This window comes from Lepus europaeus, chromosome 1 (genome assembly GCF_033115175.1).
Source record: "Lepus europaeus isolate LE1 chromosome 1, mLepTim1.pri, whole genome shotgun sequence".
Classification (NCBI taxonomy): Eukaryota; Metazoa; Chordata; class Mammalia; order Lagomorpha; family Leporidae; genus Lepus; species Lepus europaeus.
In genome coordinates, this window is record NC_084827.1 from 124,703,975 (window position 1) to 124,721,592 (window position 17,618).

At 39.1% G+C, this 17,618-nt stretch overlaps 1 protein-coding gene across 1 annotated transcript in view; it reads left to right on the plus strand.

Moving 5' to 3' along the window:
* ITGA4 (integrin subunit alpha 4) overlaps nucleotides 1–17,618 on the plus strand; it is a 108,666-nt gene that overhangs the window by 70,359 nt on the left and 20,689 nt on the right. Inside the window, exons 18-19 of the mRNA XM_062188675.1 lie at nucleotides 11,142–11,292; nucleotides 16,866–16,961. Coding sequence (XP_062044659.1) covers nucleotides 11,142–11,292; nucleotides 16,866–16,961 — 247 coding nt within the window. The remainder of the gene's footprint in view (nucleotides 1–11,141; nucleotides 11,293–16,865; nucleotides 16,962–17,618) is intronic.

Consider the following 17,618-nt stretch of genomic DNA (forward strand, 5'->3'; position numbering starts at 1 on the left):
AAGGTCTTTGATTTGGGCTTCCTAAACGGTCTTCCCTCAGCCCTTCCGTTCAGTACCATATTTTCCCTGGGGAATCTTGCTCACAGCTGTGGTCTCACCTGGCCTGCCTGTTGGAGTTTCACAGCCACAATCCAGTTGCGTATTGCACACACCCTCTCCGGTGCCTTCCTAGCAACTATCCAGTGTATATAACCACTAGTTTGTTATCAAAGCCAGAAGCCTAGGGCTCAGCCCTCATGCTTCGTTCTTTGTTATTCCTGACATCTAATCAGTTATTAAGCTCTACAGCTCTATGGACTTAAGTATAGTTCTCACCCATCATGGTGCACTCTGTCTGCCACTACTGCTCTGAATCAGGTACTTGATATCCTACCTGGATTACTGAGCTCCTGCATTCCCCACTACTGGTTAAGACTGTTGTATGATTTTAATTCATTCACCATGTTGTTTCCAGAGTGAGCTGTCCATAACATACAAATCTGGTAACAGCACTTTAGTTGCTCATTGTAGACTTAAAATCAGAAATCCTCAGTGCCATTTTTCAGCAATTCCCCTGAGTGTTTTTTCCATCAGTGGCAGACTCTCTGTAGTTACTTGGCCGTGCTGTGTTCCAGTAACTTTCCATATCTTTTCACTTCCACTCATCTACTTTTAGATTATCTTTTACATCTAAGTGGTTTCCTGGGGGAAGCTACTTAAACCTCAGTCGCCACTGGCCCCCTTGCGCTTGTATTCACCTTTGTTGCGTGTCTGTCTCCAAGCTGCCCTAGAAGCTGCTGCAAGGCAGGTTCATGTCTTGTCATCTTTGTGTTCCTGATGCCTAACAGAGTGCCAGGAATACTGTGGGTGACTGACAGAGGTTTGCTGAAAATGGAATAAGAGTCTCAAAAAAGACAGTATATAAGGGGGTCAGGCTCACAGGTTGAAGGCATCAGCCTTAAGGAGAAGTTAAGATGCTCTTTATCTTGAGCTAAGGAGCTGTTAAAAGAACTGTAACATTTTTAAGAAACTTCCATGTGGAAGAAAGGGAAGTGTGGAGGATCCATGGATGAATAGGATATAAAAAACAAATTCATATATGGGGGGAGCAAGGGTAGATTTGGGAACTTGAAAGAAACGGGAAAAGATTCAAAATAGCTATTATGCTACCTGGGATAGGGAGTCAAATAGGAATGAATAAAACAGCATAGAGCACTCAGTCCCCTGCTGGGGCAGGATTACATGTGTAAGAGGAATAAATTACCTCTTTTCCCTTGGGCAATGCCTGCAAATAGACTTGATCCTCCACAGTTAAGGGCCAAGAAACTATAACCTCTGTGGCTGATAATTGGACTTTACACTTAAATTCTCCAGATTGACAGCTGAGATGATCCAAAGACACTGATTGCTGCCTGCTTTGAATCTTGACATCTAGTGTGGCACCTTTGCTAATTTATGAGTTGAGTAAATGATGACTTTCCTATTTAGGTACTTTCTTGATATTTCTGCCACCATGAACTTTTTTTTAAAAAGATTCTATTTATTTATTTGACTGGCGGAGCTATAGACAGAGAGAGGGAGAGACAGAGAAAGGTTTTCCATCTGCTGTTTCACTCCCCAAATGGCCACAATGGCTGCAGCTGGGCCAGTCTGAAGCTGGGAGCTTAGAGCTTCTTCTGGATCTCCCATGCAGGTGCAGGGCCTCAAGCACTTGGACCATCTTCTGCTTTCCCAGGCCTTTAGCAGGGAGCTGGATGGGAAGAGGAGCAGCCAAGACAGGCACTGGTGCCCATATGGGATGCTGGCGCCACAGGCAGAGGCTTAACCTACTAAGCCACAGCACCAGCCCTGACCACAGACTTTTTTGTAAGAGTTGTTTGTGGGAAAGCTTTTCTAAGTTCTACATCAGTAGTGTTTTCATTTTCTTAAATCATACACTGCTGCTGTCACCTTTGGCACCTTGTACTGCAGACTCTCTGGCTTGTGAGAAAATGTTGGGATTTGTGTGAAAACATTGCTAAGAAAGCTTCTTTCCTGGAAGTTGAAGAAGCTATATCTTAGAAAAGTAAGATATGGAAATTTTACTTGAGTAATTCCGCTTTCCCCATTACCTATTTCCTCACATTAAAAACTTACCTTCTTTGCAATTTAATTTGAAGTCATAATAGTTCTTTGAGTCAAAATGTAGAGTCTATTAGAATTTTAAGTGGCAGCCAGCAAGGTGTAAGGTGGCATTTCGCAAGGTGTGAAATTTGAGTTACCTTAATGAAACTCACCCGGAATGTCTGACAGAAATGACTGTTCCCAGGACCCTGGACATCTAAATCAGAAACTGTGGGGACCAGATTAGAAATACTCACTGTTAAAAGGGTTCCAAGTTGTTAGGACATTAAAACCTGAGCACCAATGTAGTGGTGGTTAGAGAGCTTCAGATTTTAAGTCAGACTGACCCAGTTTGAGACTTAAATACACCATTTTACTGCCTGAGTGGTCTTTATCACCTCTTTAAGCCTCTTTCCTCATTGTAAAATAGTTGAAAAAATAGTACCTAGTCTGTAAGCTTGTTTTTAAGAACAATAAGGCAGGCCAAATTCATAGTGTAATACCTGGTATACAAGAAGTTTTGATAAAAGTTGTTACTAGTTTTGATACAGTAGTCCGCCCTTAATCATGGTGTCCCTTGCCATGGTTTCAGTTAATAGGAAGTTCCATAAGTAAAGAATTCAAAAGTTTTCATCCGGAAGCGTATGATGCAGTCTTAGTTCATCTTGCTTCATTCCCAGGACAGGAAGCATCCCTTTGTGCAGTGTATACACCTGTAGACACTACCTGACTCTTAGTCACTTGTTGGACATCTCATTATCAGATCAACTGTCATCATATCTCCGAGGCCTGTGATCAAGTCACCTTTATCTTCCTTAATGGCCCCAAAGTTTAGGAGTAGTGATAGGATAAGAAATTTTGCTGTAATTGCTCTATTTTATTATTGGTTATTGTTGGTAATCTCTTGCTATGTGTAATTCACAAATTAAGTTTATTGTAAGTATGTCTGTGTAGGAAAAACATAGTATATGTGTGTGTGCATACATATATATACACACATACATATTATATACATATATATATGTATGTATATATATAATAGGTTTTGGTACTGTCTGTGGTTTCCAGCACTCCCTTTAACTCTTGTAATGTATTCCTTGTGGATACAGAGGGGTTACTGCACAGTATGGTTAGAATATTCATAGATCATGACAACAGTTTAATTTGGCCACAAAATAAAAATTGAAAATTCCAAACATTTTCTGCACACATGCTGTGTGTCCTGAGAATGTTACTTGCTATGACTGGGTGAGTAGTTGTCAGTCTTGTGTGGTTTGTAGTAGCATGAATGTCAGTGTGAAGTAGTAGGCACCAGACCTTTCACACTAATTAGGAAATTTGCAGACTATTCCTGTTAGGTAAACGCCAACTTACTTGAGGAACTTTGGAATTAAGACTCTTCCAGTTAACTTTTTAGATCCACAGTAGGTGATTCTGTCGATGTATTTGGCAGTCGTAGTGAATTGTATTCTATCAGACAAAAATAAACCTCTCCCAGATAGGTGTCCAGACTGCATTCTCAGTAAGGGTAAGCAAATGGTGACCATATGTTCTAGGCATTGTCCCAGTCTAATTCCACTAGCGCTAATGGTATTTATGCACACCAGACCTATAAACCTGTTTTAGGTAAATTTATTTACTCAGTAAAGAACATGAGTTTCTGAAGACCATGATAATAAACTGCTAACAGTACACTAAACAGTGCTTATGCATTCTGTATCATCTTTTCATTAAGTCAAGGCTTCCTACTGAACCTCTAAATTCTCAGGACAGTAAGCTACAATCAAATAGACTTCCAGTATAAGATAAAGGTGAACAAATATAGCTTCATTGAGATTACAAATAGGAGTAGACATTATCCATCACATAGGCAGTTTAAAATCTTTCATATAGATTACTGGTATAATATGACACAACATCTCTTTTGTATTCTATCATGCTTTCAGGGTATATGATCCAGCCTTTCCCTGAACAATTGCTTTCATGTCAGTTAGTATTTTTAAAAAGATTTATTTATTTCTTCAAAAATGAAAGGAGAGGGTGAGGGGGAAGGAAAGAGAGAAAATGAATCTTCCAGATCTTCCATTCACTGATTTCATTCCCCTGATGGCCACAAGTGCTCGGGCTGGGCCAGGCTAAAGCCAGGAGCCAGGAACTCCATGTCAGTCCCCCACATGGGTGGCAAGGACTTGGGCCATCATTGTCTGCCTTCCCAGGCGCAGTAACAGGGAGTTGAATTGGAAAACAGAGTAACTGAGACTTGAACTGGCAACTGGTATGGGATGCTGGTATTGCAAGTGGCAGCTCAGCCTGCTGTGCTACAACAAGAGCCCTCAAGAATCCTTTTGATTACAAGAAACAAACAAAAGGAATTTAATTATTTTGCATAGTAAACAGTCTGGAGTGGAGGAGATGGTTACAGGTTTGGTGAACAGGTACCAAAGACTGCACATTGATGGCTACCATTCCAGTTTTTTGCTTTTTCCTCATGGTCACAATAGAGTTGCAATAGCACTAAAGTTCCAAGCAAGAAAAATAAAAGGGCAAGAGAAAAAATATTTGAGGCTGCCTTTCCAGGAAAGGAAGTACCACATGAAATGTGTTCTGAGTAACCAGATCTGTGTCACGCTCTCAGCCTTGAATCCATTATTGTTGAAGGAGAATAGATTCATTATGCTCATGTTAGATGACCAGGATTCATTCCCCACTGCTGGACTACAGACTTGTTTTCCACAATATCAAAGGAATCTTGCTTACTACCTGAACAATCTAGGGTTCTGTTAGAAGCCAAGAAATCAAATCATTGTTGGACAGTCAGTGACCAGTGAGCAGCATGTGCCATTGTACTGTTATTCCCAGAAGAACTAGTCTACTAAGGTTACCCTTTTTAAAAAAAATTATTTAATTAAAAGGCAGAATTACAGAGAGGCAAAGGGGCAGGGAGGGAGGGAAAGAGAGAGAGGAGGGGAGGGAGAAAGAGATCGTCCATCTGCTGGTTCACTCCCCAAATGGCTGTAACAGCTAGAGTTTCTTCCAGATCTCTCTCCTGGGTGCAGGAGCCCAAGGACTTGGGCCATCTTCTATTGCTTTCCTAGGCCATAGCAGAGAGCAGGATCAGAATTGGAACAACCAGGACTAGAACCAGTGCCCATATGGGATGGCAGCACTGCAGGCAGCAGCTCTACCTGCTATGCCATAGCACCAGCCCCTTAAGGCTGCCTATTTTAAAAATGGAGACAGTAGGACTATATGGCCCCACTGACCATACAGTGTATTAGGAGGTTGAGTTACATGATTTAATACTAAGTCATGCTAATTACTAGTTCAGACTTTCAATCCAACCTCATCTGTGATTCTCACCTTGACTTCAGTGAGTCTGGCTCTATTCACTAAAATCATGAATGTCAGCTATTGATCTATTCCAATAGACAAGAATTTTCAATTTGTCATTTTTTCTGAAGCCGGTGGTAAAGAAAAAGAGGATAAATTGTATGTGGGCCCATAGACCACTTGCTGCAGGCTACTCTTTCATCAAATAAATGAATCTCATACTTGATATAGTAAGGTATGGTATCAGTATATATTATATTTTGTCCTAGCATCTTGATTAAAAACAAGTTAGCTATTAAGCCCTAATAGATTTTAGTGAAGCAAAGTGCATTTATTATACTAAGACTTGGTGAGCATTTATTTCAAAATAAAATGGTATCATTGACTTAGGAAACACATACAGCCTGGTGCTGTAATGCACCTTTTTTCTATTTTTCTTCCTTTTCTTATTAAGTTATGATTCTGTATGTACACTGTCCTTTGATTTGTTTAAGTTACATGGATTGTAGACTGCTTTGTAAATTTCAAGTCTGCATTATGCATGTTTTAATGAAGAATGAACTATGAATCCTGGAGAAAGCTGTGGTTCAGTCTTGTCGCACTTCCAGATGTGCACCTGCTCCTTTATTATGTCTCACATGAAAAACTGGTGGGTATCCCTTTGACTGCATCTTGTTAATGAATCAAAATACAGTAAGTTATATATTTTTTAAAAAGAGTTGATTTGTAATTATGGTAATGTGGCAGTGTGGCTTAAAAATGGAAAATAAACCCAGTCTTGTTCTGAAAATTGCATTCCTCTTTAATTTGCTGTTGTCTTGGAACCTAGCTGTTTATGCACTGCTTTCACCTTCTGTTGCTTGTCTAAGTGCCAACTTCTTTCCCAAAGGTGTTCAGTGACTAATGCCTTGGTTATAAGCCAGAATATTTTATAAATGTCTATTTCTAAACAGCTCTTCTACAAGTCTTAATTAAACTTTAATATGCACCTGAAGTTTACTTTTAGAAACTCTTAGGTGCCTTGAGTTATAACACAATTACAGAACAGCAGGGGGAATGTAGAACAGCCATGTTCCCACATATTTTCTCTCTTCCTTTTAACATGTGCCACAAAGCAAGCATGTACTGACTTAATCCAAAGGTTTACTACACAGGAATGAGTAAATCATAGCCATTCTCTAAAATGTCGGGATAGCATACAACCAGTTGAACTCTACCTTGAAATGATCAACATTGTTTGGAATTACTGCTTTGCTAGTTACTACATATTGTTCTGGCAATCGTCTAACTTTTCAAACCCAAGGATCAGAAACTAGAGATGTTACAGCCAGAAGCACTAAAGGGTTATATGGTCTAGGATGTCACTTTCTCAAATGCTGTATGGCATGTGAGGATAAATGACTTCATCTTAAGCCATTCTAATACTGGAGTCTCTATTAGAATCAGAATAATATAGACAAGATATTAATTAAGTCTAATAAGACTATGTTGTATGTTTATTTTCAAACTATACTCACTAATCAGATTAGTCTGTGGCAGGAACCAGCACTTTTTCTGTAAAGAGACTGATGGTAAATTTTAGCTTTTGTAAAACAACGATGTCTGTTCAAAACTTAACTCTACTTTTGTAGAACAAAGTAGAGCAAGGCTGTGTTCCAGTAAAACTCTATTTACAAATCAGAGATATGACACAGGGCTGTAAGCAGTGTTTTACGGACCACTGCTATGTAATATTCTTCTTACATGGAAATTCTGAAATAAACTTATATTTTCTTATTTAAAAATAATTCCTAATAGTATATTTTGTTATTTAATTGTAGTTTATTAGCATAACTTAAAGTATAAAATAAGAGGTTTTAAGGAATTAATCCTGGTTTAAGCAAACCATTAAAATCTGCTCCCAGAAAACATAAAGGTGGATAGATACAAATAATTGATACAAATATGATATATACATATTCAACAAAAGTCTATAAAATTATGAACTGCAAATTTCTAAAATTCATATTTATAATTGAATAGATAAATAAAATTTGGCCTATTTATAAAATGGAATATATGCACCAATGAAAAGAAAACTTTCCAACTACATGTATCAATATAGATTAATCTCACAAAAATTTCTGAATTAAAGAAGCCACACACCTAAGAAAAGATACTCAAGGATTAAATATTCTATGATCACATTTATAATAAGTATAAAACTTGGTAAAGCCAACTTATACAATAAAAAATCAGGTTGATAGGTTGAGGCAGTAACTTGAAGGAATGAGGTACTACAGGTGTTTTCTATAGTACCAATAAAACTCTCAATCTAGGTACCCGAATTATGCATGTATTCAGTTTGGTCAAATCATTGAGCTGTATATTTAGGATATGTGCATTTCTGTATACATGTTATACTTTGGTTAATGTATTCAAAATGAAAACAAATCAGATTGAGCAGAAAAAATCCTAAGTATTAGGTGAAGTATACAATTTCTTTCAGCTTAGTTCAAATTATGAAAGTGGGAGAGAGTGTCAAAAATTTTCCTTTTGTTTGCACATTGTGAGGTTCATAGGAACTAATAATTTGTTTCTCAGAAACCACATTCCCCTTCCTGTATTTATTTTTCCATAGTTCTATAATGATGTGTGGGTAAGGGTACAGGTCCCTTGAATGTGGTCCTGGATATTACTTTCTGGTGTTAATGTAACATTTGGAATCCAAATGTCATCTTGGAACAGATAAACATAGCTATAAAGTTCTAGTTTAACAGAATGTATATTTATGATTTCATGAAATTTAAACAAGTGATTTCTTAGGGTTTTTTTTTTTTTTCATATTCTTTGAGTGTAACCCAAGTCCTTTTATGTTTGATCCATATACACATATACCCACATTTGTTTTGAACACTAACTGTTGCTAGGATCTGAGAAAACCATTATTGTATAATGATCCAGTGTCTTCCCTGCAAGAGAATTTAGAGTAATGCTTAGAGAAACCACGTAAAAATACTGCATTCCAGAGACTGCTGGTATGCTTTGGGGAAGGAGAAGCCACCAGCTTTGCTAGTTAGGGGAAAACAGGGAAGCATAAAGGAGGTCAGTAATGAGTAGAACTCTATGAATTACTGATGCTTAAATGCAGACTTGAGGACCCAGTACAAGTTAGTCAGATGCATGGAGAAAAGATGCTAAAGGCAAAGGACTAGATGAAAGTAGGACATAAAATATCTTGGTATGTTTGGACACCTGTTTGTAGGAATGTATGGGAAGAGCAAAGCAGTGTGTTGTACAGTAGAAAGTGCATTGAGGATCCGCTGTTGATGTCAGGCTCTGATGTCAGGCTAGCAGTTGAGGCTCTTAGTTTGAAGCACTCAAAGGAACTAAACAGACATGGGACATCTAGTTTGCATTCTTGAAAATGACCCTCTGGCAGTGTGAAGACTGGATTAGAGGAAAGGAGAAAGACTTCAGGCAGAAAAACCAATTGCGTGTAATCCAGATTAACTCAGGTTCAATCATAAAACATGAGATTTACTTTAATGAAAAAAAAAAATCTTTCTTGGAACCACCAATCCAAATAGTCCTAATAGTAGAAAAGCAAAGAGTAATATGTCTTCACTAGCCTCAGGCAAGAGTGGTTCCTTTCCCTGTTCTTCCATAGCTTAGTTCATAACTCGCTCCTTGGTACTTATAATACCTGTTTACTTACAAATCTGTCCTTTATTGTATCATCCGTACGAGAGAGTGAAGTGTATGTTAAGTATTTTTGTATTAGGGAGCAATGGACACAGCACCTGATTTATTGTATAGGAATTTTCAGTTGTCAGCCATTTAGCATATTCAAGTAATGCTTAAAAGCAGAAAAGTTGAGACATGTTGCCAAACTCTGTCCTATTTACCAATTTTCTTTAATCTATTAATAGCTATTAAGTGCCCATTCTATGTTTAGCATTTCCATGAAGAGTTTATTCAAACAAATCTTCCAGAAAGATTATACTATTAAATATATTATTTAATATAATATATTAACATATATTATTATAATAGTAAAGAAGCTTTCAAAATTCCAAAGTGTCAGGAGAGCTTTTATTTTTCATATGTTTATGAATATCCTCACTTGATATTTTGCTGTGGGTCGCATCTTTCTCTAGGTGAGTAATTTTTCTAAATTTTCAAATTTCAGGACTTATTGTCTTTAGGTTAAAGTTTGTAAAATCGTAACATACTGTAACTGAGAATCCATAGCATTTAGCTATTCTAACCCTCTCATTAGGAATAGAGAATGGGCTGTTCAGAAATTTGGAATTATGGCGTTAGAACATTCTAATAGTAGCCCTTGAATAAGTTCCTTAAGCCTCAAGTTTCTTAAATTTATATGCTCTGAGGATTTCATGGAATGTGCAAGACCCAAATCTTCGCTGAATAGTTGTTACTACAGATGGGGTGGCCAAGGTTTTAAAATGCCAAGTGACACCCCCTACCCAGTGAACCAGTCTAATTGCCAGGATTTTAACTGATACTTACAACTAGTTTTGCAGCATTCTTTTTACAACTTCCAGGAGAGTGAAGCATTTCTGCAATTCTGGTGGTTTGATTTGATTTGATTAAGAGACAGAAAGCTCCCATCTGCAGGTTCGATATCCAGATGTGTACAATAGCTAGGGCTGGTCCAGTCCAAAGCCAGGAACTTGAGCTAGGTTTCCTACATGGGTGGCAAGAACCAATTACTTGAACCATCACTTGGTGCCATCCTAGTTCTGCAGTGCCAGAAACTAGAATTGGAAACAGAGCTGGGTCTCTGATGTAGAATGCATGGGTCCTAACAGAAGTCTTAACTGTTAGGCCAATGCTCCTCTACTGCAATTCTATTTTCAGTTTGGCATAGTTACTGGGATAGGTGGCCAGTCAGCCTGCTCTAAGTGCCACTCCCTCACTGGAAATGGTAGTTCTTATCTGTGATTTCCATTCCTTCTTCATTCACCTTTTCTTCCAGTTTCCTAATCTTTACCCTTTGGTTTGGACAGCAACTAATTCAATGCCCATTCAAGGACTGAAATACATTTTTAAAAAATATTTATTTATTTGAAAGGCAGAGTTAGATAGATTTCATCTGCTGGTTGTAGTATTATTGTATTGTGGTAGTGTAGTATTTGCAGGAATGGCCAAGGTTGGGCCAGGCCAAAGCCAGGAGCTTCATCTGGATCTCCCTCTGGATCTCCCTCGTGGGTGCAGGGGCCCAAGCACTCGGGCCATCCTCTGCTGCTTTCCCAGGCACATTAGCAAGAGTAGGGTTTGAAGAGTAGCAGCTGGGACTCAAACTAGTGGCTATATGTGATTAACTAGCTACACCACAGTGCCAGTCTGAAAGAAAATTTTTAAAAAGTGCTTTTCCTTTTGAACACATTGTGAGATAATGAAGAAGATGTTGAAATTGCAGAAGCTAATCAGAAATGAAGGAAAGCAGTAAGGCTGACATGACTTAAACTAATGAAAAAGCCAAACTTTTCTTAGGTAATAGCTGACCGAATTTACCTCAAACATGATAAACTGAAGAGTTCTTTTTCATATGAATTGACATCTGCTTGTATGGGGTTATTCCCATGGTAGCTTTTCTAAGTTAATATTTTATGTTCAACAGAAATGTATATATATGTGTGTGTGTGTGTATATATATATGTATATATATGAAGATGGGATTTTTATTTCCTAATCAAGAGCTAAATATTACTCCCTAACTTTAGGCCGCATGAAAATAAAACCTACCTTGCTGTTGGAGGCATGAAGATGTTAATGTTGAATGTGTCATTGTTCAATGCTGGAGATGATGCTTATGGAACAACGCTGCACATCAGACTGCCCATGGGGCTGTACTTCATTAAGATTTTAGACCTGGTGAGTGTTGTAACTACAATAGTATGCCACCACTGAGTATTTTACTCCATTTTTTAGAAAGTAAATGATACAGTTCACTTCACTGATTTGAGGTATTATAAATAACTGGGTGTGAGTCTTATTTAGGCTAAACATTCAGGCTCCATGCTCTGCCCAGAATGGCCAGTTCCCCGGGGGGCTGAGTGCCAAGTAGCTCCCAGTGCCAAGAGGAGAGGACCGTGCGGAGGGCATCACCTTTTCACGGCCGTGGGCTTGTCTGGTGCTGTGGCGATGCTCTTCCTGGCTGAGGTCTTTGCACAGCAGTAGTGTTCCGCCATGCCAGGCTGCCTAAGTCACTGCTCTTCACTGGAAGTTCACACTCACTCCCTTCTTCCCAAACCACCTCCAACACAGTGGAAGCAGTACTCTTCCACAAGTTCCAAACTCTTGAAGTAAAGCCAGGATCCAGACAAGTTTCTTTCCTTACAAGAAATTGGTGCAAATACAGAGCTTTTTATTTTTTCCTTTTTTTGGCCTAAGAAGAAAATCTTTATTGAGCATCCCTCTGCAGAAACACTGGAAGAAGTTTTCCCTAATCTTCTCTAAGCTAGGCTGCTATGAAGATTTGAACATATCAAGCTCTCTGTGGATATAAGGATGTATGGGTTACTTTATTTTTGTTCTGGTTTTTTTTTTTTTACATAGAAACCTTTTATTTAAGGTATGCCAACTGAGCTTTTCTTATCTCTGGGCCTCAGTTATGAGATCTTAAGTTCATCGGTGAGGTAGTCGTAAGGTTGCATCTAAAAGAGAAAAGCCTCAGTTACTTTCTTCTTAGGCATCTCTCTGTCCATTAGCACACTAAGGGTGTGTGAGATTGGCTTTGTCTTCCTGCAGATATCTGCTACCTCCTTTCTCTGGTGTATAATGAGCCTATTTGCAAAAGTAAAAGGAGGAATATGAGGTGGCAGGTAGTATATGTTTATTTTTTAAAGATTTATTTATTTGAAAGGCAGAGTTTCAGAGGAGCAGAATCAGAGTTTTTCATCTGCTGGTTCACTCCCCAAAAGGCCACGACAGCCTGCACTGAGCCAATCAGGAGCCAGGGGCTTCCTCCAGGTCTCCAGTGTAGGTGCAGGGGCCCAAGTACTTGGGCCATCCTCTACTGCTTTCCCAGACCATAACAGAGAGCTGGATCAGAAGTTGAGCAGCTGGCAGTAGAACCAGCACCTATATTGTAGCCCCTCAGTAGTACATTTTTTAAAATATCCCTATTGTGATTAAATGCCTCAAATATAGACTCACATACGAGACAGATGAAGATCAAGGAAATAAGACTTCCCACTTTCTTTGTCTCATGATTTTTTCAAGAAATTAGGCCTGGGATAAAATAGGAAATAAATCAAGATGAATGAAAGCTAAAAGTATAGGAAATTTTTGTGAAAAATTTATAGGAATGTTAGGATATGCATATATCTGCACATAGTTTTATCATTTATTAATATATCCGTTTATCCCAAAAATAAACAGAAAAGGATTTTCTAGGAAAGTAACTTCTGGGATGATTTTCTGTTTAAAAAAATCATCCTTTAAACTCTTTTTGTAAATTGCTAATAGATTTGAATTGCTTTTTGTTTTTAGTAACCTCAGTTAACCATACTTTCTCGGCCATTAACGTTCAATGTGATTATTGATAAGTAGTAACTTTGCCCTCTCTCTTCTGTTTCACTGACTCTGTTTTTAAGGCTCTCTAATGTGTTTGTCATTTGAACTACTGATTTCTTCATTTCATTTTGATTTCACTGTCACACTTTCCTGTTCTACTAGTTTCTGCATTTCATTTTGATTCCTCCTTAAGATTTCATTTTTCGAAGGAGATTTTCTATCCTGTCCAGTAAGGATTTCCGTACCTCAAGCATTTGTTTTTCCTATTGAATGGGGAAAAGTTGGAAGCATTTCCACTGAAATCTGGTACCAGACAGGGAAAACTTCTAATTGTTCTTATCATACATTTTTTTGAAATCCGTATCTTGCATTTCTTCCATCTCATCATCTTCTAATCTTGGCTTGGTGTGTCTTGTTCATTTGGGGGTGTCATAATATCTTCCTTGTTCTTGTTTCCTCGATTTTTGCATTTGTTGCTTGGCATTGTGGAAATATCTTTGGATTTTATTCCCTTGCTGTGGTGTTTTTTCTTGTTATACTATGACTCTAGATTAAGTGGACTGTCTGTTTTGATGGAGCCTTAGAGGCTTGAGATGGGTGTGGCCTGAGAGCTCTGTTTGGTTCCTTAGGGTTAAGGGTGTGCCAAAGGTGACACTCCCTGGTTAGGCATGGTCAATCTCTCTCTCTCTCTTTCTTTGTTTGATTCAAAAGGGAAGTAATACCACACAGCTGAGCGGAATTGAAAGTAGTTAGCAGGCAAATGATATACCCACAGGAGCCAGAGATAGGAAGCTCTTTCCCAAGGACCACACAGGGAATCTGTGCTGCCCTCAGTGTGGGCTCAAATTCTCCTGCAGTCTCCCACTGGGTTGCCAAGGTTACCAAATTGTAGCTTCTCTGGAGAGTACTCACGTGAATTCCTTGAGTTCTCCCCCACCATCTCTTTTTTCACAGTCTCAGTTCATTAGCACCACACATTCACTAGGTCCTAATCTCCTGTTATTTCACCCCCACCCCCTCCCCAGAGTCAGGTTTTTCTGCTAGGCTAAGGGTCAGTGCAGACCTGAGGTCGCCCTGCTTATGATGTATGTCCAAAATGGCGGCTGCTCTTTGTCTTGCTCGCCTTTGAGAGGTGAGCGGAGGGAGAGAAACTCGGGTCCGTATCGGCCACTCTTCTTTTTTTTTTTTCCTCTCTCTCCTAGTTAGCCTGGTGAACTTTTCCGCACTGGGTTTCAAGCCTCGCTCCCTCTAGTCTCCTCTTTCCGCTTCCCCACCGGTGTCTCAGGCTATGGAGGTTCGGCTCACCTCACATTCCAGCGCTGGTGTGTTGAGTCTGCCGCTGGTGTCCTGAATTGTGGGCTCCCATGCTCTCCACGCAGGTCCACTGTGAATCACTAGTTCCTGAAGAGTATCCTCTGCTGTTTCTTCTGCTACTCTTTCTTGAACCTGCAGTATCTCCACTTTTATTAAACTGTCTCTTCCCAGACTATCAGTGTGCTCCCTTCCTATTCTGCCATCTTGCCCCGTCCAAAGACTTTAAAAGCTATTATTAAAATTGCTATATTGGTCTATTATGTTATGTTGTGTACATATTGTATGTCCACATGGGAAAATTTTATTAAGAATTTTATTTTAATTGGCTTATAGATAAGATTGTCCATAAATATAAGCTGCTAAAATTAATCAAATATATGTTTTGATTCATGTGACCTGAATCTCTGTATCATGTTTTAAACTTGTTGGTAGAAAGAAACTAAAAACATTTTATATGTTTGTGCTTAAGTTTACTGGTTAAACCAACTACACCATGTTAGATATTTAAGAGGTATTTCCAAATACATGATTCTTAAAATTTATAGAAGGCATTGGACCTTCTGGTAAATGTTTTCTTAAGTTGTTATCTAATGGTTGAAACTGTTTACTAAGTATTCATGTGATATTGCTAATGTCAGCAAGCGATCTAGGACTTGCTCCCTCATTTCTCTATTCTAAGCCAAACTTGTTCTTTCATTTCTCTATTCTCTTCAAGGTAGGAAACATTTTATTATGAAGGAATCTGTAGGATGCACAATTTAATCTTTAGACCTTATAAAAGAGATGGCTAACATTTTTCTGTAATAGCATAGCCGAAATAAGAGCTTAAATTATAATTTCATAGCTAGATTTACTTCACCATCAGCGAAGTAAACAGTAAGTAGGAAAAAACCTCCCTTTCAGACCAAAGGAAAAGAAAGTTTTAAAGTGAGAATATAATTTTCCTCATGGGCATTGTCTACCTTAGAAAAACTACTACAGAACATGCCTGTGACTATAGACTTGTAGTTTAGGCCACTGAGGATTAGAGATGGGACTTGGGCACTCCCTTGACTTGCATCCTCTGGTCTGCTTTAACAAAAACCAGGAGGAAAAGAAAGCTAGGCATCAGAAGCAATGGGTGGCAGGCCTATTAATGGCTGATCTGTACAGTGATCTGCCCTAAAGGAGACCCAACAGGCCAGTCCACTGCAGTGGCTTTCCATGTGGTAAGCCTGGGCTTCAGCAGAAGTCAGCTTGTGAAGAGCCCTGGCAGCTCTGCCAAGAGTTGGATCACTGGAAATGGACCTGCCCTGGAGTCGAAGGATGCCCAGGTCAGAGCCACAGATCTTATTAACTCTAAGCTGAAAAGCCCTTCACTCAGCCCAACTTCCAAAGTGACCACTGCAGCTGAGGGGACGGCCAAGTAGGGTCAGCAACATTGCAGGCAGAACTGTAAATTTCTTGTTAGAGATGCCACCTGCTTTTACCTGGCCAGCTCTCCTCCCAGGCCAGCTAAGTAATGAAAGTCAACAGAGTGCCTTCCCCCAGGAGGTTCACACCTCCCTTAGGATGTACCCCATGTGAAGAGATAGATAGGTCTGGGCCTCTTAACTTACAAAGCCTGAAGCCCACCAGATTATTATCAAGCCCCTTCTATCAGGTTCTATTTGCCTCTCAATCAGAAAACTTAATTGTAGCTTAGACAGCACCTTTCTTAGCTCCTCTAATAATGACTCTGTCCTTTGTTCTAGACCCTGTCTAGCACACTTGGGCCTCATTTCTTTGTAATCATAACCTCTACTCTACTACCAATGGCTCTACTCCCAATCTGTGTGTACTGATGGTCCTCTTCCCCACTTAATGCTGTATAATTGTTCAAAATTTCTCTACAGACAAACCACTCTTCCTACAAAAGATGAGTAACTTTTCTCCCAGTCTTGGCTGGATTCAGATTTCTGATCTGTTGGGTGTTCCCCAATAAACCCTTTCCCTTAAAAAAAAAAAAAAAAAAAAAAAAAAGAGGTAGGTGCCTTTCTCTGAAGGGAGGAGAGAACTTCCACTTTGACTATGACCTTGTCTAAATATGATCAGAGTCGGTGAACTCAAAAGGCTTCCATAGCCTTGGCAACTCATGATGGGAGCCTAGGGTGGTTACTGGCACCATAAACTAGAGTGTCAATTTGATGGTTCAACAACAGGAGTCACTGTGCACTTGCTCCTCATGTGGGATCTCTGTCCTTAATGTGCTATACATTGTGATTTAATGCTATAAATAGTACTCAAACAGTATGTTTCACTTTGTGTTTCTGTGTGGGTGCAAACTGTTGAAATCTTTACCTAATATATACTAAACTGATCTTCTGTATATAAAGAGAATTGAAAATGAATCTTGATGTGACTGGAAGGGGAGAGGGAGCGGGAAAGGGGAGGGTTGCGGGTGGGAGGGAAGTTATGGGGAGGGGGAAGCCATTGTAATCCATAAGCTGTGCTTTGGAAATTTATATTCATTAAATAAAAGTTAGAAATAAAAAAAAATAAAAAATTTTTAAAAAATCATCCTTAAATGAATGTTATAAACTACTACTTCACTTCCTAACCGAATTATTTGTTGTTGCTGTTGTTTTCCCTTTTAGGAAGAGAAACAAATAAACTGTGAAGTAACAGAAAGCTCTGGCCCAGTAAAACTTGACTGCAGTGTTGGTTATATATATGTAGATCACCTCTCAAGGGTAAGTGATTAGCATCTGTGGCTTTGGTTTACTAACTGACTATTTTCTCCTGTTTTCCACTGTTTTCATGCTGCATGCAAATCTATAATTTTTTTCTAACTTAGAGCACGTGGCTAGATGATACAATGGAAGCCAAACCAACTGGGCTTGAAACCTTTGAGCTTTGTGTTTATATTCCTGGCAATGTTCACTGTTTAAAAAAGGGGAGCGGAGCGCATGCTTATACCAAGATGGGCATGTGAATGTGTCAATCAGAATTCAGCCCCCCTCCTCATCCTTCCTCAACACTCCCCTGCCCAACCCCAGGAGGTCCTGTCTGCCAGGCATGTTACCTCTGCTGTTCAAAAAGGTGTTTTTTGGCAAGAGTCCTCACTCGAGTTGCAAAAGCATTTTTTAATGTTGACAGTCTGATGCTGCCTGTCTTCCCACCTGGTATCAGCTTTGCCTCCAATCGCTGCTTGTCGCTATGAATGCCACAAAAGCCGCATAGCTACCCTGTATCTTTCCTGCCAAGGGGAGGCTGCTTCCACCTCTAGAGTAGTTTCAAGTTTCAAGTCTAAATTCCATAGAACATAAACTACTAAGAAAAGCTACCATTTACATTATATAACTGTATTCAGGCTGAGGAAGAAGAAAAAAAAAAAAAGTAAGGCAACT